Genomic DNA, 21,493 nt, shown 5'->3' on the forward strand with positions numbered 1-21,493 from the left:
ATCCAGCTTGAACAATTATCCACATCTGGCTAATCATGTTTCATTTATACCTTTTCCAAGCCCTGCTTTGTTACTGGATTATTGTGAACCAAGTTCCAGATATCATGCTGTTTCTGTAAATATAGTTTTAATAATATGAGGACTCATTAAAAAAACAAACACCATACCATTATCACATTTAAAAAATTAATAACAATTCTTCAAAATGTCAAAAATTGAGTCAACATTCTAATTTCCCTGATTGTTTCAGATTTTTTACAATTGGTTTCTATGAATCAGGATCCAAACGAGTTCCACAGGAGACTTTTTTCTTTCTTTCTTTCTTTCTTTTTTTTTTTTTTTGAGATGGAGTCTCACTCTGTCACCCAGGCTGGAGTAGTGCAATGGCACAATCTCCTCTCGCTGCAACCTCCACCTCCCGGGTTCAAGCGATTCTCCTGCCTTAGCCTCCAGAGTAGCTGGGATTATAGACGCCCACCATCACACCCAGCTAATTTTTGTATTTTTAGTACAGACGGGGTTTCACTATATTGGGCAGACTGGTCTCGAACTCCTGACGTGGTGATCCGCCCGCCTCGGCCTCCCAAAGTGCTGGGAGTATAGGTGTCAGCCACAGCGCCTGGCCCACAGGAGGCTTTTTCAATCTGGCAGCTCATGTATTTAGTACTGAGAAGTCTTCCTGAATTGCCTGTAAGCATCCAACACTCTTAATTAATTAATTAATTAATTTTTTTTTTTGAGACAGGGTCTCACTCCATCACCCAGGCTGGAGTGCAGTGGCATGATCTTGGCCCACTGCAACCTCTGCCTCCCAGGTTCAAGTGATTCTCCTGCCTCAGACTTCTCAGCCTCCCTAGTAGCTGGGATTACAGGCACGTGCCACCATGACCACCTAATTTTTGTATTTTTTGTAGAGATGGAGTTTTGCCATGTTGGCCAGGCTGGTTTCAAACTCCTGGCCTCAAGTGATCCAGCTGCCTTGGCCTCCAAAGTGCTAGGATTACAGGCATGAGCCACCCTGCCTGGCAGACAACACTCATTAAAGGGGGGAAAAAAAATCAAGTGCACAATTTATAAAATTTACAATGTTCGGTATTCAATAAAAATTTAATAGAAGTAGGAAAACATGCCCTATAACCACAGAGCAATTAATTAATAGAAACAGACACCAAATGATAGGTGATAAAATTGATGGGACCTTAAAACCGCTATCATATCGATGCTCCTAATGCTTAAGGATGTGAAAGAAAATGTGACTGCAAAGAAAAAAAGAAAATGTACATTAAAAAGGGAAATGTAACTTTTAGAGATGAAAATGTTTGAAATGAAAATATGACTGATGGGGTTAGAAGCAGGTAAGACACTGCACAAGATGTTAATGAATTTGAATATAGAGTAATAGAAACTATAAAATGAAATACACAGAGGATGAAAAGACTGGAGAAAACCAAACTCAAGTCACTGGTAGAAAAATGTCAAGCAGTCTAAGATACTTTGAAGTCTCATGAAATCACATGCTGTCTCCTTGAAAAGACTAATAAAATTGTTAAACTTTTATCCAGCCTGATCCAGAAAAAAATGAGAAAACAAATTACTAATATTAGGAATGAAAGAGGAGATATAATCACAATTGCTTTAGACGTTTAAAGACAGAAAAGGGATGTTATAAACAACTCTGTGCCAATAAATTCAACAACTTCAATGAAATGGATGAATTATTTGAAAACCAAACTACCAAAGCTCACTCAAAAAGAAAGATTACCTACATAGCCCTGAATCTACTATGGAAATTAAAGTGGTAGTTAAAAACCTTCCCCATAAGGAAAAATCCAGAAACCAGTTAACTCCACTGGTAAACTCTACTAGACATTTAATCAATTCTACGTTAACTCTTCCAATAAACAGAGGAGGAACTCTTCTAAAATCACTTTATGCCAGCATTACCCACACATCTAAATGAAAGACATTGCAACAAAACAATACTACAGATTAACATCCCTCCTGAACAAAAATGTAATGTTTCATTTCATCCTCACTGAAACATTAAATCACAATAATATATAAAATGGCTAATACTACATGACTCCATTGTGTTCATCATAAGACTGATTCTGGTTTCGTTTTTAGAAATGAATCAATAAAATAGGTCATACTAACAGACCAAAAGAAAAAAATCCAAATGACTATCCTAACACATACAGGAAAAACATTTGATAAGGTTAATACCCATGATAAAATCTCTCAGAAAATTTGGGAAAAGTGTTCTTAAAACTTGGTACTTTTCTAATTGATAAAGGACAAATATGAAAAACCTATATCTAACATCATATTTAATAGTGAAAGATGCCAGACATGATGGCTCTCCTGTAATTCCAGCACTTTGAGAGAAGTGAGGAAGGAGGAGAGAACTGAGGAAGGAGGATTGCTTGAGGCCAGGAGTTTGAGACCAGCCAGCCAATATAGCGAAACCCTGTCTCTACAAAAAAACTTAAAAAAACCGTTAGCGTGCACCTGTAGTCTTATTTACTCAGAAGGCTGAGGCAGGAGGACTCCTTGAGTCCAGAAGTTTGAAATTGTGGTGAGCTATGATCATGCCAGCCTGGGTGACAGAGTGAGACTCTGTCTCTTAAAAACAAAACAAAACAAAACAAAACAAACAAACAAATAAAAACAAGTGAAAGACCAAATGCTTTCCCATGAAAAGAAAGAATGAGGGAAGAATATCTGTTCTCTATTCAACATTATACTGGAGATCTTAGTGTGATAAGGCAAGAAAATAGAAATAAAAGGCATATAGATTAGAAAAGAAGTAAACCTGTCTTTATCCACAGATGACATCATTGTCTATAGAGAAAATTCTCAAGAGTCAACGAAGAGCATAAATACTTTGAGATAAATCAAAATATATGTAAGCCTGCATGATGCTAAGTATAAAAGATTGTAGAAAAAAAATTAAAGAGCTAAACAAATGGAGAAATATACCATGTTCATGGATTGGAAGACTCAATATTGCTGAGAACTTAATTCTCTGAATTTTATCTGTATATTGTACAGTATCAACAAAAATCCCAGCAGACATTTTTTATGGAAATTAACAAGCTGATTCTAATATTTATAAGGAAATGTGAAGAACTTAAAATAGACAAAAATTTTCAATAAGAACAAAATTAGAGGGCTCAGAGTATCTTATTTCAAGGTTTACAATAGAGCTGCAGTAATACAGTGTAACTATCCTAAGGACAGAAATACTAATCTGCAACAAGGATTCCATTAAAAACAAAAATACATACAGATCAATGAAACAGAATGGAGTCTAGAAATAGACTCACATATATATAATCAATCATATTCAAACAAAATTTAATGGGGTGGGAAAGGACAATCTTTTCAATAAATAGTGACAGAACAAGCCGAAACAATTGCAGAAAAAAATAAATCCTGATCTTATTTCACACTACAGTATACCCAAAAATTAATCAGACATGAATTATACCTAAAAGTAAAAGCCAAAACTATGAAAATATTAGGGGAAAACAGTGGAGAAAATCTTTGCAAACTTGGATTAGGGGAAGATTTCTTAGGTAGGCCTAAGTTTATAAAAAACATAAAACTATAAAAGGTAAGACTGATGGATGGGCACGGTGGCTCAAAATAAAGGTAAGATCGATAAACCTGATTTCATTGAAAGAAAAACTTCTGTTTTTCAAAAGACACAATCATGAAAACAAAAGAAGAAAAAAATTAAACAAAGGGAGTACATATTCAGGGCAACTTGAATCTATGCTTCTGAGTTGCAGTCCTCAAGTTTGGTCCAAAGTCTCTACTTATTAAAAAAGAAAAGAAAAAGAGAAGCCAAAGGCTGGGAATATAAATGAACGAATGAATGAATGAATGAATACTTATAGCCCTAATGTTAAAAAGCTCTCAAAACTAAAAAAGATAAGCTTATTTTTTAAATGGGCAAAAAACTTGAACAAACAATCCACAGAAAGTATCAGGGGTTGATACATTTTCCTATTCAGGCCAGAGAGCTAATAGAGGCTTTGCATGCCATATGATCTCATTACTCAACTCTGCTGTTTGGCATAAAAACCACATAGACCATACATAAATGAATGGGTGTTGCTGCGTCCTAATAAAACTATTTACAAATATAGGTGATGAGCCAGATTTGGCTTGGGGGTTGCAGTCTGTGAACTCCTGAAGAAGATAAAAGAATAGCCAAAAAGCCCATTAAAAAATACTCAACATGTTAGTCATCAGGAAATACAAATGAAAATCTCAATTAGATACCAGTATATACTCATTAGAATGGCAAAAATTTAAAAGAGTGACCATACCAAGGGCTGGTGAAGCATAAACACCTTCAATTTTAAGAAGAGCTGTGGTTCACAATGGTTCCAGAGACCCTGCTTATAGCCAGCAAAAATGGTCTTTGACAACGGCCTTCTAGATATATTTGCCTTTAAGAGTCCTGTTCCTGGCAGGCCTCCACAGGCTCCAAGATAGTGGAACAAGAGAGGAAACAAATCTTTAATTATAGCTTCTATTTCTTCACTGTAACCACTACTTATTTCTGTACTCCTCAGTCATTCAAAATTTGACAAAAGTCTCCACTGCTCTATTAAAAACAATTCTTCAACAAATCCAATGACTGCAAATAAAAAATACACAAATATTACTGTATGAATTGACGTTTAAATATGAACAAAAAAATGGTGCAGGCATTCTGGAAAATAGTCTGGCAGTTCCTTAAAAAGTTAAAAATAGAGTTACCACATGGCCCAGCAATTCCACTTGTAGGCATATACCCAAGAGAATGGAAAGCATATGTTCACAAAAGAACTTATATATGAATGCTAATAGCAACATTATTAATAATAGTCAAAAAGTCAAAACAATCCAAATGTCTATCAACTTTAGAATGGGGATATATCCATATCGTTAAGTATTATTCATCCACAAAAAGGAATGCACTTCTGATATATGCTATAACATGGATGAAACTTAGAAACATTACGTTAAATGAAAAAAGCCAATTGCAAAAGGCCACATATATTATTCCATCTGTATAAAATGTCCAGAACAGGCGAATACACAGAGACAGAAAGTAGGTTAGTAGTTGTCCAGGGCAGGGGCAGAGAGAAACAAGGAATGGCTGTATTGGGTACAGTGTGTTTCTTTTTGGGGTGAAAAAATGTTCTAGATTTAATAGTAGTGATGAGTGTAAAAACCACTGAATTGTACACTTTAAAAGGGTGAATTGGCTGGGTGTGGTGGCTCACAGCTGTTAATTCCAGCACTTTGGGAGGTTGACATGGGCAGATTGCTGGAGCTCAGGAGTTCCAGACCAGCCTGGACAATGAGGCAAAACTCTGTCTCTACAAAAAATACAAAAACTGGCCAGGTGCGGTGGGTCACGCCTGAAATCCCAGCACTTTGGGAGGACGAGGTGGGCAGATCACGAGGTCAGGAGATCGAGACCATCCTGACCAACATAGCGAAACCGTCTCTACCAAAATACAAAAAATTAGCTGGGCGTGGTGGCGCACGCCTGTAGTCCCAGTTACTTAGGAGGCTGAGGCAGGGGAATCACTTGAACCCAGGAAGTGAAGGTTGCAATGAGCTGAGATCGTGCCACTGCACTCCAGCCTGGTGACCGAGCAAGACTCTGTCTCAAAAAACAAACAAATAAACAAACAAAAAAACAACAAAAGCTTAGCTGGGGGTAGTGGTGTGTGCCTGTAGTCCCCACTACTAGGGAGGCTGAGGTAGGAGGATTGCTGGAGCCCAGGAGGTTGAGGCTGAGGCAGTTGAGATTGCATCACTGTAGTCCAGCCTGGGCACACAGTAAGACCCTATCTCAAAAAAAAAAAAAAAAAAAAAGGTGAATTTTATGGTATGTGGATTATATCTTGATTTTTTAAAAAAAACTAGGTGCTGTGGAGCACACCTGCAGTCCCAGCTACTCAGGAGGCCGAGGCAGGAGAACCGCTTAAGCCCAAAAGCTTGAATCTAGCCTGGGAAACGTAGTGAGATCCCTTCTCTTAAAAGGAAGAAAGAAAAAGAAAAACATAAAACCTTACCTTGTGGCCGGGCACAGTGGCTCATGCCTGTAATTCCAGCACTTTGGAAGGCCAAGACAGGCAGATCACTTGAAGTCAAGAGTTCGAGACCAGCCTGGCCAACAGGGTGAAAACTCGTCTCTACCAAAAAATACAAAAATTAGCTGGGCATGGTGGTGTGCGCCTGTAGTCCCAGCTACTCGGGAGGCTGTGGTGGGAGACTTGCTTGAATCCAGAAGGCGGAAGTTGCAGTGAACAGAGACAGTGCCAGTGCACTACAGCTTGGGTGACAGGACAAGACTGTCTCAAAAAAACCCCATAGAAAACCCACCTTACCCTAGAACCCTGTACTCCTCCTGATTTCATTTTTCCTTGTTTTTTCCCTAGTCATTGATCATATGCACTTATGTAAATTTGAATTTTCCTTTGTCACCAATCCAAAATCATTTTTCCAGCTGCTACACAATCATAACTATATAATTTTATCTTCTATGGATATAAAAGATTCCACAAACAGACTATAATTTTAATATTGTTGAATAAATTGTTTTCATTTTCCCAATATTAAAAATGTATTTCCATTATTAGACTGAAGCATATAGCTTCCTTCTCTTTTCATAATACTTACTTAAGGTAAATTCCCAGGGGTGGAATAATGAGGTAAACGATATACAGTAATTCATGTGGCTTTTGAAACATAATGCCAAACTGTCTGGCAGTGCTGATGCAAATTTATATCATCAACAGAAAAGCATGACTAAACCAGACTCACTTCACCACTAAGTCATCAATATAAAGTGTCACTATTTTAACATTTAATATATTATAAATGAGAATAGGATAAAAACAATAAATGTTAAGTTTTTTTCAGTTAGATGGATCTATTTCTGGAATCTGTTCCACTGACAAAATTATATGCTTATGATTTTATAATATTAACAAATTCTTACATTTGGTAGTGTTAGATGTTCTTTCCTTATCCTTTTTGGTCTATTTTCTTATTTAGTATTTAATTTTCTCTATACATTTTAGAATACAATTGACAAGGTATAATCCCCCTGGGATTTCTAAGGGGTTTGAATATTCAGAATTTTCTAGAAAGTGCTCCCAGTGAGTCCCCCACAGAAGAGGGACCATTCTATGTTCTTTCCTAGTATCTCATGCATATCTATTCTATCACACAGTATGTATTACACAAGGTTCTGGAAAATTAAATGAAAGGGCCATCTCTTATCTCTTTATATCCTAAGTTAGTGGCACGTAACAGCGTATGAAGAAAACATTAAGTTGATCTCTTCAATAAATAGTGCTGGAAAACTGAATACCCACATGCAGGAGAATAAGACTAGACTCCTCTCATCATACACAAAAATAAGCTAAAAATGGACTAGACTTAAATGTAAGATCTAGGACTATAAAACGACTAGAAGAAAACATATGGGAAATGCTTCATGACATTGGTCCAGGCAAGGATTTTTTGGGTAAGACCTCAAAAGCACAAGCAACAAAGCAAAAATAGACAAATGGGAGTACATCAAACTAAAAAGCTCTACACAACAAAGGAAACAATCAACACAGCAAAGGGACAACCCACTGAGTGGGAGAAAATATTTGCAAACTTGGCATCTGACAAGAGTTAATATCCAGAATATATAAGAAACTCTAACAATTTAACAACAAAACATTTTTTCGATTAAATAATGAACAGAAAACTTGAATAGACATTTCTTAAAAGAAGATATACAAATGGTCAATAGGCATATGAAAAAATGCTCAACAGGGCTGGGTGCGGTGGCTCACATCTATAATCCCAGCACTTTGGGAGGCCAAGGCAGGCGGATCACCTGACGTCAGGAGTTCGAGACCAGCCTGGCCAACATGGTGAAACCCTGTCTCTACTAAAAATACAAAACTAGCCGGGTGTGTTGGTGCATGCCTGTAATCCCAACTATTCAGGACCCTGAGGCAGGAGAATCACTTGAACCCGGAAGGTGGAGGGTGCAGTGAGCCGAGATGGCGCCATTGCACTCCAACCTGGGCAACAAGAGCAAAACTTCGTCTCAAAAAAAAAAAAAAAAGAAAGAAAAAAGAAAAAACGCTCAGCATCACTATGACTATGGAAAGGCAAATCAAAAGGACAATGAGATATCATCTCACTCCAGTTAGAATAGCTATTATCAAAAAAGACAAAAAGTAACAAATGATGGTGAGGATGTGGAGAAAGGGATACTCATGTATTGTTGGTGGGAATGTAAATTAGTACAATCATTATGGTCAACAGTATGAAGGTTCCTCACAAAAATTAAAAGTAGAACTACCAAATGATCCAGGAATCTCACTACTTGTTACATAGTCATGCACCAGGTAACAACATTTCCATCAATGACAGACCATATATACGACAGTGGTCCCATAAGATTATAATAAGGTTGAAAAATTCCTATCGCCTAGTGACTAGTGTTGTAATGTGGTAGTGCAATGCATTACTCTATGTCTGTGGTGATGCTGATGTAAACAAACCTGCACTGCCAGTATAGCACATACAATTATGTATGATACGTAATACTTGATAATGATAATAAACAACTATGTTACTGGTTTACAATGTACTATATTATACTTTTTCTTTTTATTTTAGAGTGTAGTCCTTCTACTTATTAAAACAGAGTTAACTGTACAACAGCCTCGGGCAGGTCCTCAGGAGGTATTCCAGAAGAAGGCACTGTTATCATAGGTGATGACAGCTCCATGTATGTGACTGACCCTAAGACTTTCCAGTGGAACAAGATGTGGAGGTGGAAGACAGTGATAGTGATGATCCTGACCCTGTGTAGGCTTGAGCTAATGTGTGTGTTTGTGTCTAAGTTTTTAACAAAAATGTTTAAAAAGTTAAAAGAAAGTGAAAATAGAAAAAAGCTTATAGAATAGGGATATAAAAAAATTTTTGCATACCTGTAAAATGTGTTTGTGTTTCAAGTGTTATTACAAAAGAGTCAAAAAGTTAAAAAAAATTAAAAGTTTATAAAGTAAAAAAAGTTAAAGTAAGCTAAGGTTAATTTATTATTAAAGAACAACATTGTTTTATATATTTAGTGTAGTCTTCTAAGTGTACAGCGTTTATAAAGTCTACAGTAGTACTTGGTAACGTCCTAGGCCTTCACATTCACTCACCACTCACTCACTGACTCACCCAGAGCAACTTCTAGTCCTGTAAGCGCTATCCATAACTGCTCTACATAGGTACATATCTTTTATCTTTTATACTGTTATTTTATCTTTTATACTGACATCTTTTAACTTTTATACTGTTATTTTTATGTACTTTTTCTACGTTTAGATATGCTTAGATACACGATTCTTACCATTGTGTTATAACTGCCATCATTGTGTTACAACAGTATTCAATATAGTAACATGCTATATAGGTTTGTACCCTAGGAGCAATAGGCTATACCCTAAGCCTAGGTGTATAGTAGGCTATACCATTTAGGCTTGTGTCAGTACACTGTGATGTTCGCACAAGGATGAAATTGCCTGAGGACACATTTCTCAAAATATATCCCCATCATTAGTAATGCATGACTGTATATTCAAAGGGAATAAAATCAGTATGTCAATAAGATACCTATACTCTGTTAATCACAGCACTATTCACAATAGCCAAGAAGTGGAATCAACCTAAGCATTCATCAACAAATCAATGGATTTAAAAAATGTATATATACACAATGGAATACTATTTACAATAAAAAAGAATGAAATCCTGCTATTTGTGACAACATGGATGAAACTGGAGGACATTATGTTAAATGAAGTGAGCCAGGCACAGAAGGACAAATATTATACTGCATGATCTCACTCATATAGAATCTAAAGAAAGTAGATCTCATACAACTAGAGCAGAATAGTGGTTAACAAAGATTAGGGAAGGTAGCAGGGAGGGAGGATGGGGAGAGGTTGGTCGATGGGTACTATGGTACAGTTAGAAGGAATAAATTCTGGTGTTCTATTGTACAGTTGGGTGAATACAGTTAACAATAATGAACTGTATATTTCCAAATAGCCAGAAGGGAGGACTGTGAATGTTCTCACCACAAAGAAAAATAATACATGTTTGAGATGATGGATATGCTAATTACCCTGATTTGATCCTTACACAATGTATACATGTATCTAAACCTCACACTGTACTCTAAAAATATGTGTATCATGTGTCAATTAGAAATAAAATTTACAAAGTAAGCTGAATCAATAAATGAATACATCAACGATACCACTTACATGAGTCAAACAAGCAATTATTGTTCAGTACTATATTATGAGCTATGGAAAAACAAAGAAAACAGAAAACAAAGGCTTGCCTCTCAGGGAATCTAGAAACTAAAAGGAAGAGGAATTAAAGAGAGCCTAGTAATAAACAATTTTTGGAAACTATGTAGAATTATAACTGTACAATGATTATATAATTAATGCTTTTATGAATGTAAAAAAGAGTACAAGAAGAATGAATGCAGTAGGAGATGTGAAGGACTCTCGGAACTTGAGATGGCCCTAAAGCACTAAGAGGATTTGGGTAAGTGGGAAACAAAAGTAGGTATACTGGGTAAAAACATGGGCAAAGGCACGAGGTGGAAATTAGCATGATATACAGGAGCCATGGACCTATCCATTCTACAAACAGACTCAACTATTTCTGCCCAAAAAGTTTATTCTATGCAGCAAATAATTAAAATAAATTTGTACCTGGAGTTCTCCAAGTTTCTTAGATGTTGATGAAACAATAGTAAAAAATCCATTGATTTGATGGGTTGGAGAAAGTTGAGCTAGTCCATTGATCTGAACTCTACCAATTGGAAGATGGTCAAGTTTGGTGATTACTTCCAGCACCAGCACAGCCATATCTAACCAGAAAGAATTACAACATGGATATTTTTCATTTACTTTTATTTTATTTTTTAAGAAGTGGGTAGAGGGGTATATGCGGAAAAGCTTTTTAACTTGAAAAAAATACTTTATGTTGGATAACACCATTGCAGTGGTGAAAGTGAGGGAAATTAGGTACTTTAATAAGTTGCTAATAGGATGGCTAACCACAAAGCAATTCAGTAATAACTCAAAAAAGTAAAAAAGCACATTCCTTTTTCCATGAAATTCTACTCTTTTTTTTTTTTTTCTTGAGACAGGGTCTCTCTGTCGCCCAGGCTGGAGTGCACTGGCACAATCATAGTTCACTGCAACCTTGAACTCCAGGACTCAAGTGATCCTCCCATCCTAGCCTCACAAGTAGCTGAGACTAGAGGCACACGCCACCACACTGGGGTAATTTTTTTTATTTTTGTAGAGACAAGGTCTCACTGTGTTGCCCAGGCTGGTCTCAAACTCCTGGCCTCAAGTGATCCTCTGACCTTGGCCTCCCAAAGTGCTGGGATTACAAGTATGAACCACCAAGGCTGGCCTACTCCTTAAACTTTATTTTACAAACTGTAAATTGATCTATGTACCAGAATATTTAATAAAGTGTTTTTTTAATAATGACAAAATGGTGAAAAATAAAGTAATAAAAAGAATATAAGTAGCTCTATCTATACTGATATGGAACAACATCCAAGATGAATTGCTAAGTAGAAAAAAAAAGGGCTGACTGTATATATATATATATATATATATATATAATCTGTGTAAATAAAAGGAATTATGCAAAGAGCTTTTATTAGTATAGAATATATTTTATAAGTAAATATATTCTTGTGTAAAGATACACAAGAGACTGGTAACCTTTCATACCTTTTAAATGTTTTACCATGTACATGTATTTCCTAATAAAAAAAGTGATACAACTGATAGAAAATACAACTGATTTAAAAACTACAACAGAGATAACAAAACTATCTGGAAAAAAGTAATTTAACTAAAAAATTATTTTAATTTCAAATAATCACTTATCATACCATTCTGGGGGTAGAGGAGTATGAACCCAATATCAAAAGAACAATAAAGATTCACAGAAGAACGACAAATACCACACACTGAGGAAAAAATAAATAATCAACTGAACAAAAATATTTAGCATAGCAAGTATTTGTTGTTTTTTTTTTTTTTTGAGACAGAGTCTCGCTCTGTCGCCCAGGCTGGAGTGCAGTGGCGCAATCTTGGCTCACTGCAAGCTCAGCCTCCCGGGTTCACGCCATTCTCCTGCCTCAGCCTCTCCGAATAGCTGGGAATACAGGCGCCCGCCACCACGCCCGGCTAATTTTTTTGTATTTTTAGTAGAGATGGGGTTTCACCGTGGTCTCGATCTCTTGACCTCGTGATCCGCCCGCCTCGGCCTCCCAAAGTGCTGGGATTACAAGCGTGAGCCACCGCGCCCGGCTAGCATAGCAAGTATTTGGTAAGAAAAATACCCTTAAAAAAGTATTGTTAAATGTATTCGCCAAGAACTCTGGCTTTGGTTTTGACACACAGAGCAACAAATCTCAGTTCATTCTCACCATTTCTAGTTTTGAACTGACAAAGGATTGCCCTTGCATAGCTGCAGAGGTTGGTCCCTGCCTCCCAGGAGTATCTAATTGCATACTCTTGGGTTATATCTGGAGCACTGAGCTATTGAGAGCACTTGAAACCAAGAGAAATGAAAATAAACTTCTCAACTATACTCTGGTCACTTAGACTAATACCTTCATGCCCAGAGGAGAAGAAATACAATGTATACATATGGAATCTCAGATCATTTCAGAACAGTTTAACTTCTGAGTATTTTCTTAACCAAAGTTGAGAAAATGGTTCGTTTTCACCATTTGTTCAATACTGTAGTGAAAAGCATGTAGGAATTATTATTAGAAGACCCGTGATTGTGTTCTGACTGCGATATTCACAAGCTATTTCTGTATAAGCCATGGTTGTCTGTAAAGTAGGCTCATAATATTCACATCACTGCTGTGTGAGGAACTGGGGTTGCTGCAAGCAGAACACTAGTACAGTGTCTTCCTACATGGTAGTTGCTGAATGGTTGGTAAATGACTTTAGGCAAATGACTTGACATATCACAGTCCCTGTGTAACAATTTGATATGGTTTGGCTGTGTCCCCACCCAAATATCATCTTGAATTGTAATTTCCATAATCCCCACGTGTCATGGGAGGGACCAGGGGGAGATAACTGAATCACAAGTGCGGTTCTCCCTATCCTGTTCTCATGATAGTGAGTTAGCTCTCACGAGATCTGATGGTTTTATAAGGGGCTTCCCGCTTTGCTGAGCACTCATTTTTCTCTCTCCCACTGCCATGTGAAGGACGTGTTTGCTTCCCCTTCTGCCATGATTGTAAGTTTCCTGAGGCCTCCCCAGCCATGTGGAACCGTGAGTCAATTAAACATCTTTTCTTTATAAATTACCCAGTTTCAGGTATGTCTCTATAGCAGCATGAGAATGGACTAATACACTACTCATGGGGGTTATCTGAAAGTCATATGGGCAAATAGATATAAAAGTGCTTTGTAGACTATAAAATGATGTACACATGAAGAATAAGGGAAATGGACTAACATTTGTTCATTGGCTATTTACTAACAGCCAGGGTCTTCCACGTCTCATTAATTCTCTTAACAACTCTATGATACAGGTGTTTCTGTCTTAATTTGGGGATAAAAGAGGCACCGCAAAGTCATGTATGTTCCTAGGTTCACTCAGCTTTAAATTGACAGAACTGGGCTAAAACTCAGTTCTATCCAATTATAAGTCCACTACACTTAATTATAAGTCCACTACACTATTCATCACTTCTAGGACAAAAAACTTAATTCTTAGTAGACGTCTGACCTTTATACTTCACTTGTTGTGGGATTAGAATCCCTATTGACCAGCACTATTCCTACTCCCATTTGTCTTTCACATTCCTACTAACTGAATCCTATCTGATCAAAGAGAGGTAAAAATCACATAGTGTAGCCATAATTTTCTCGGTTTCTACTCTAGTCATTCCATGCTCCAAACATTTTCATGGCTGCTATTTTCTGCAACAGAACAAAAGGTAAAGGAAGAAAGATGTAAGAGTATGAGGCATATCTCAGAATCCTATAATCCTTCTATTTCCTAAGGCAGTATAATACAATAGAAGTATTAATAATTTCGGAGTCAAGTGCCTCCCTGAGTTTAGGGTTGGTGCCAGGGTAACCTTGGGTTAGTCACTTTTAACTCTTTGAACCTCAAATTCGTCACTCAGAAAATCAGGATAATACCCATTGCAAATGTACAGGGCCTCAGAGCATGCTTTCTAGTGCTCTGCAGAGGCTTCATCTTATTTCTCCTACTGTATTTTCACTTTCTGTAAACAAAAAGTTATGAAGATTCAAAATGTAAAGATTTTCTCATTAGTTAAACAGAAATCTGTACTTCACATGTTTTTGCAATTGCCTTAACTTCTGTTTAGAATAAGGTAAAATAGATATGAAGACAGTTGCCAGGCGTGGTGGCTCACCTGTAATCCCAGCACTTTGGGAGGCCAAGGCAGGACGATTGCTTGGGTACAGAAGTTTCACACCAGCTTGGGCAACAACAGTGATACCTCATCTCCACAAAAAATACAAAAATTAGCTGAGTGTCGTGGCATGTGCTTATATTCCCAGCTACTCAGGAGGCTGAGGTGGGAAGATTGCTTGAACCCAGGAGGTTGAGGCTACAGTGAACTGTGTTTGCATCGCTGCACTCCAGCCCGGCTGACTAAGAGAGACCTTTTCTCAAAAATAAAATAAAATAGATATGAAGAAATAAATAAAATGATTTTAAACATCAAATAAGATGATAGACTTGAAAGTATTTCAAAAACTGTAAAATATGATACATTTCCTCTTCTTTTTTTATATGTTATTTTTATCTGAGGAACTCATATAATTGTTCTTACTACCTCCCTCCAGCCTAGAAAAAAAGAGCAACCCCATCTCATTTCAAATGTTAATTCTGGCACAGCCTATATATTTTACTCATTTGTAAATCTCTTCATACAATAGTGACTTCTCCTTTTTTGACTGATACAGTATCCTAATTACAAGGTTATTTTGTACTTGTCTTAATATCTTAAGTGTAATAAAAACGGCTTGAGAAAAAAATATGGTTCATGCTAATATGTGATAACATATTCATTAGTTTACGTTTTGCATTTTGTATTAAGTGAAATATATACACAAAAGAGTAAATAAAAGAATAATAACGCGAACACCTACCACACAGTTTAAGAAACAGCATACTTTTTCCAAGTTTTTGGTTAGAGCACACACTTTTGTGAACTAATATTTGATGTCTTATCTCTTCATTTTCTGTCGTTTTCTTTCTTTTTTAGAAACAAGGTCTCACTCTGTCACCCAGGCTGGAGTACAGCAGCATGAACATGGCTCACTGCAGCCTTGACTTCCTGGGCTCAAGTGATTTCTCTCACCTCAGCCTCTCAAGTAGCTGGGACTACAGGTGTGCACCACCATGCCCAGCTAATTAAAAAAATTTTTTTTTTGTAGAAACAAGGTCTTGCAATGCATGTGGAATCTAATTTTTTTGTAGAAACAGAGTTTTGCCCAGGCTGGTCTTGAACTCTTGGCCTCAAGTGATCTTCCTGCCTCAGCTGCCCAAAGTGTTGGGATTACAGGCGTGAGCCACCACATTCAGCCTCTTATCGCTTCATTTTCTAAAAAACATGTCATGTCAGCTGGGCATGGTGGCTCACACCTGTAATCCCAGCACTTTGGGAGGCTGAGGCGAGCAGATCACGAGGTCCAGGAGATTGAGACCATGCTGGCTAACACGGTGAAACCCCATCTCTACTAAAAATACAAAAAATTAGCCGGGTGTGGTGGCAGGCACCTGTAGCCCCAGCTACTCAGGAGGCTGAGGCAGGAGAATGGCGTGAACCTGGGAGGTGGGAGGCGGAGCTTGCAGTGAGCCAAGAATGCGCCACTGCACTCCAGACTGGGCAACAGAGTGAGACTCTGTCTTAAAAAAAAAAAAAAAAACCATGTCATGTCTACAGTTGGACTGTCACTTATAAGGTTCACCTCATGTGTCTCCTGTTGAAATTCTACCTTTTCGATGGCCTTCTTTCTTAACTAGAATTATGAAATTTGGGTGCTGGCACATTTGATGTTTTAACTCTTTCAATTTACTGGTGGGAAAATTAAGGCCCAGGAAGATGAAATGGCTTGCTCAAAGTCAAATAGCAAGAGCATGGAGTAGAAGCAGGGTTCTGGCTTCTTAATAACATAAGATTAGCCCTTATTAACTTCCTGGAATATTCATATGATATTACTATATGTATCAAGTAATCAGACATTTAATTATATACTGTCTGGCATTGCTCACTACTGTTTCATGTATGTCAGTTTTGTTTTCAACTAATCTTTAAGTTCTTTTTGGGCAGGGAATACATCTTAAATCTCTGTACACACTGCCTGAGTCTTAATATTTTTATAAGACTTGTACCTACAACGTGTCAGCTACCAGACTGATCACTTTACAAACATTTTTTTCATTTAGTATTCACAATAATTCCTGACAGATAAGTGCTATTTTTCCCAATTACCTAATAGGAAACTGGGGCCCTGAGATGCTAAGAAACCTCTCAATATCACCTAACAATCTAGTCCTGAAGCCAGAGTTCAAACTCTAGATAGTCTAGACTTCAACCCGTTCAACCAGGTTGCTTCTTTGTGTAAATACCTAGAAAATGGAAGGGCAACTATATGATCCCATTTTACAGATGGGGAAACAGGAATCAGAAATGGGAAGAGACTTTCCCAAAATCATGTAGTTGGTAACACCAATGTAAATGTTCGGATGCCAAGTCCAATGCACCAGTATATCATAAGATGTTCAGATAAATGTCTGACCTGTTGATTACCATGTTAATAAATACCTTCTCTCTTATTGAATTTCTATTCACTCCTCATTTGTTATATTATATAAAAATACTATCTGAGGATTTAATTTTTATGTTTACAGTACCAAGATTATTTATGAGTATCTTTTAATCGCACTTACTGCTTTTAACCTACTATTAATATCTAAACTTTTTTGTGAAGTTAGAGTTCGGTATCATTCTGATTAATTTTTTGGATTTTTTTGTAAACCCCACGGTGCCTAAAACAATGTCTAGCATGTGCTAAATATATTTTTTGAATGACTGAATTACAGCATTTGTTCTTTACATGTTGATGTTTCAGAAATTTTTTCTTGAGAGAATGTAAGTTACTCAAGGACAAGTTAATCTTTAACTCACCCCCGGCTCTCCAATATTCTGAGCCCAACCACGTTTACATGATAAATGCTTGAATTTTATTGACTTAAACTGAATTGACTTGATAAATAACCCCATCATCCAAAATGTATTTATGTGAAAGCTTGACCTGAATAAAGAAATAACATAGTACACTCAGAATACTTTCCTTGTACAAAAATGAAGACATCTTGGCTTCTGGTTCCCTACAGGGGGATGCTTTCCATCTCTGAACATCTGTAATACTAACTCACTAAACTACTCATTTGGCATTTAGTATGTATTATCTTGTACTATCGGTAAATTTTACATTTATATCCTCTTTCCTTGAGTATAATGTAAACCTCAGAGTTGAGACTACAATTATTACCTAAAAAAACATGGTGTAGTGAAAAGAGCATGAGTTTTGGTGACAGGCAGAAGTGGGTTCAAATCCCAATTCAGCCATTTATCAACTTTGTGACCTTAGAAAGTATTCATTTCATCTCTCCAAACTTGTTTCATTGTCTATAAAACAGAGAAAATACCTATCTTTCAGGGTTATTGTAAGGATTAGAAGTAATACACTTCAAAACTGCTGGCACACAGTAACACTCAATAAATTTACAAAGAAAAATCTCTACTATAAAAACTCTGACTCTTCAATAATTAAGAATGCCCATATATGCTAGGTACACAACAACACTTACTGCTGACAATATAACCACATGCTTTGTATTACGTCTGCAGGTGCAATGATAAAACAATAACATACCTGTTAGATAAGAGGTAAACTGTTTTGGACCACAACGAATAGCATAACGTGTAGTTGTTCTCACAGCTTTTGGTTCAGTCTGCAATGCATCCCTGGGACAAAAGAGGGTTCCATCTGATGTTTCTCCCCACCATCTCACTCGGACAAGTACACAAGTGGGAGGCTTTGCAATCTTCCATATGACTCTATTAACAGTAAGTTTTAGAAAGCAGCGTAGCTGGCCTTCAACCAGAGGTGGCAGGCTTGTAGATGGAGAAATGTCACTCAAACCTGTAGAGGAATCCAAGAAAACTGAGTCAAAATTTAGACTAAATATTTGAATGAAAACAAACAGAACACTTTAGTCTTAAGTTCAGCAATTTATCACCATTTAGAAAGAAGGTTTATTCTACCCATTATTCTAATACATGAGAAGTAACTATCAAATCAGACCACCGAATAATCTATCTGGTCATGTAAGCCACTCTGATAACTAATTAGTATTTAAGGTTTGATTTGATTTACTCTAAGTTAAGAACATACCAACAAAGACACACTAATATAAACTTTTCTTTGAGTTACTATTTGAAAAATATAAATATCAGAAGTAGTTGAAATTTTTCTAAGTATGGTTGAAATTTTTCTAAGTACAGTTGTTTTAATTATTGCAACATCTATGGTTTTTAAGATATGTAATCTTTATCTAACTCTCTTTTAAAAAAAATCACTAACGATAAAACAGCAACAACTCCCTTCACTCACAAATGATTTAGACTATATAATACAACTCAGCATTTCAATGAAGAACGTCTTAAATTGTCTGTAACTTTTCTTTCCTGCCAAGATCACACAGTCAGTGAGGACACAGACTATCTAATCTTCAGATTCTGCCACTATTTTTAACACAGTGCTGGGTTCATATATTTATTGGCTTTAGTATTTATTGGATTTCATAAAGACATTAAAGTGTAAACAAAGCAATTGTTTACACTTAATCATTAATCACAATTAATCATGACTTTCTAAAAAATTTTCCTTTAATGACCCTGATTGTCTTTTATTCATAGTACCTTTTCATGAAAACTTAGAGGAGATTTAAGAAACCATTCCTATATTTTGCTTACCTTTTTTTCCTTTGACTTTTCTTTGAGGAGTGGTTATGCCTCAAAGAAGAAAATATATGGAATGTATCAGATCAGGACTAATTATTTGGACTTCTAATGCAAACACCCCTTCTGCCCTTCATAGTGGAGAAAAGACCCACCATATTCCTTATGGATAGTTTCAACATAAAAATTATACACAGTTGTGTATACATTTCTACATATGGTATAGCAAAAAGTATATTCTGTTCTATACTACGTTATATTATTTCTACTTTGACTTTCCGCTTATCAACCAAACATGCTTAACTGTTTTGACACAGGGAGCACTAGTATGCTTCAGTCTCAGATCCTCCTATCTTTCCTGGCAGGAAAGTCAGTATCTCAAAACTGCCTTAGTAATCTTTAAACATCTTGGATAAGAGTAATTCCCAGATTGTAGCTTCAGTCCTCAACCCAATGGCCTAATGTCCTATCACTGTTCCCAATACTTCTTTTCTCACTAAACTGCCTACAATGCAAAAAGGCAGAGTCACCCACTGTCCTTTTTCCCTTCGAGGCAGTCTTGTAGAGATTCAATGTCAAGTTTCCTGATCTGCCCTGGGTTTCTAGGTTGACTGTTCTCACTGCAGCTAACATCCCCTACTCGGTGAGCTTGTGTCTCCTTGAGCTGCTAACCTGATGAGGACTCTCTGCTGCACACTCTTTCACGACCTCAGGTCCTTCAGGAGATCCTCATGCCCTTACCCCCACTCCAATCCTATCACACCTGCCATTCCCCACTCTTCCTGGCTCTATACTCTACAATTATTTTTCCCAACTCCTGCTCATAGCCAGCCCTTCATGCTTCATTCATTCAACTAACATTTACCGAGTCCTGCTTTGTACTAATCCTTGGTCATTCAGTAATGTATAAAACGTGATTCTTGCCCACAATCACACAAGAAATGATACAATCCCTTTGCCAATTTATGTTTCTTCCTGTCCCTGTGCACCTCTAAAGCTACACACACACATACATTTCACTTCGTTATCAAAACCAATCCTATCATTGTTTGTTCTTCTCCTTTCCAGTCATCCTACCGGTAACCTTCATCTCATTAATCGCCACTCTGTGGCCCCTACCCCAGCCCCTAATTCCTTTCCATTCTCTGGAGGGCCAATTGCCCTTCCTCTTAACCTTCTGGTTCCCTGGCTATTTCCCTTCTTACGTCCCTTTTCTTGTTTATCCAGCGGGGGTGCGGGTCTCCCTAAAATTCCTTACACCCTGCTTTCCTATTACGCTTTCCTCAATCTTTGATCGCTCAGGTTACCTCTTTTTTTGCGCCCACGGCTGCCCCCAGACCCTTGGCCTTTTCGTTGTTTCATGATGAGCCCGAGCTCTTCTTCACCAGCTCAACTCCGTCTCCAGCACCTAAGCAGTATCCTCCCGCCATCCCTCCCCACGGCGCTTGCGTTCCCGGGCAACCGGCGCCGCTGGGCAGCCTGGGAGGCAGGAAAAAGCGACTCTTCCTCTAACAGTCTCCGGAAAACGGTGCGAAGAGAAGGCGCCAAGACGCCTTCCCTCCAATAGACTACAATACCCAGGACGCTTTGCTACAATACCTCTGCGGGGTTGGCTGGGGGCGCCTCCAGCTGCGCAAGCGCATAGGGATACGCCCTTTGAGGACTCCATTGCCCAGGGTGCATTGCCCCGAAGAGCGCTCCTCTTTCCGGTGAAAGTCGTCGAGTTCCCAGCCGGGAGTCTGCGGAGTTCGCATACTCTGTTACCCAGCTTCCTTTGTGTGAGGGCTGTTGCGCACTTCCGGTGGAAGCTCTGAAGCGAGTGGGTGGAGTTTACGGAGCCGGTGGGCGGTAGGCGGTGCTACCGGTAGCTGGGTGCTGTCCAAAGGCGACAGGGCATCGTTAGGGGAGTGAGTCGTGACCGGTTGGGCCACACTCAACGTGGGACGAAGCTTCGCCTACTGTTTGACTACGTGCGTGCAGCCTCCCCTTGATGTCGGCCCTCGAAAAGAGCATGCACCTCGGCCGCCTTCCCTCTCGCCCACCTCTACCCGGCAGCGGGGGCAGTCAGAGCGGAGCCAAGATGCGAATGGGGTACGTGACCCATACCCCTTCTCCCTATGGGCCAGGCCCAAGCCATTGGAGAATGGTATCTCTGGGCGTTCAGAGAGGCACGGGAAAGGAGTCTACCGATAGGAGAAAATGTTGACGGCGTCCTGGAGATATTTAGATGGAGTAGAAGGCAGATTGGGGGACTAGGGGAGGCGCCAAGTCAATAGAAATTGGAGGAAAAATAACGTTGTTGAAGGGAGAGGGGAATGAGGCAAAGGTTGGGGA

At 38.1% G+C, this 21,493-nt stretch overlaps 2 protein-coding genes across 12 annotated transcripts in view; one reads left to right on the top strand and one right to left on the bottom strand.

Annotated features, from left to right (window-relative positions):
- C2CD3 (C2 domain containing 3 centriole elongation regulator) overlaps positions 1 to 20,879 on the bottom strand; it is a 164,046-nt gene extending 143,167 nt beyond the window's left edge. For 8 of the 10 annotated variants that reach the window (XM_058446740.1, XM_058446742.1, XM_058446744.1 and 5 more), the window contains exons 1-3: positions 20,759 to 20,879; positions 18,072 to 18,341; positions 10,809 to 10,966 (exon numbers count right to left, since the gene is read on the bottom strand). In XM_058446740.1, coding sequence (XP_058302723.1) covers positions 10,809 to 10,966; positions 18,072 to 18,341; positions 20,759 to 20,828 — 498 coding nt within the window. In that variant the 5' untranslated portion in view covers positions 20,829 to 20,879. Of the gene's footprint in view, positions 1 to 10,808; positions 10,967 to 18,071; positions 18,342 to 20,466; positions 20,708 to 20,758 lie in introns of those variants that run through there. The other 2 variants (XM_032166921.2, XM_032166924.2) reach the window with 2 other exon arrangements.
- Positions 20,880 to 20,919: 40 nt separating this feature from the next.
- PPME1 (protein phosphatase methylesterase 1) overlaps positions 20,920 to 21,493 on the top strand; it is an 87,603-nt gene continuing 87,029 nt past the window's right edge. Inside the window, exon 1 of one of the 2 annotated variants that reach the window (XM_058446748.1) lies at positions 20,920 to 21,250. In XM_058446748.1, the coding sequence (XP_058302731.1) occupies positions 21,150 to 21,250 (101 nt within the window). In that variant the 5' untranslated portion in view covers positions 20,920 to 21,149. The remainder of the gene's footprint in view (positions 21,251 to 21,493) is intronic. The other variant, XM_032166928.2, reaches the window with a different exon arrangement.

The sequence above is a fragment of the Hylobates moloch genome, unplaced genomic scaffold, assembly GCF_009828535.3.
Source record: "Hylobates moloch isolate HMO894 unplaced genomic scaffold, HMol_V3 SCAFFOLD_11, whole genome shotgun sequence".
Taxonomy (NCBI): domain Eukaryota; kingdom Metazoa; phylum Chordata; class Mammalia; order Primates; family Hylobatidae; genus Hylobates; species Hylobates moloch.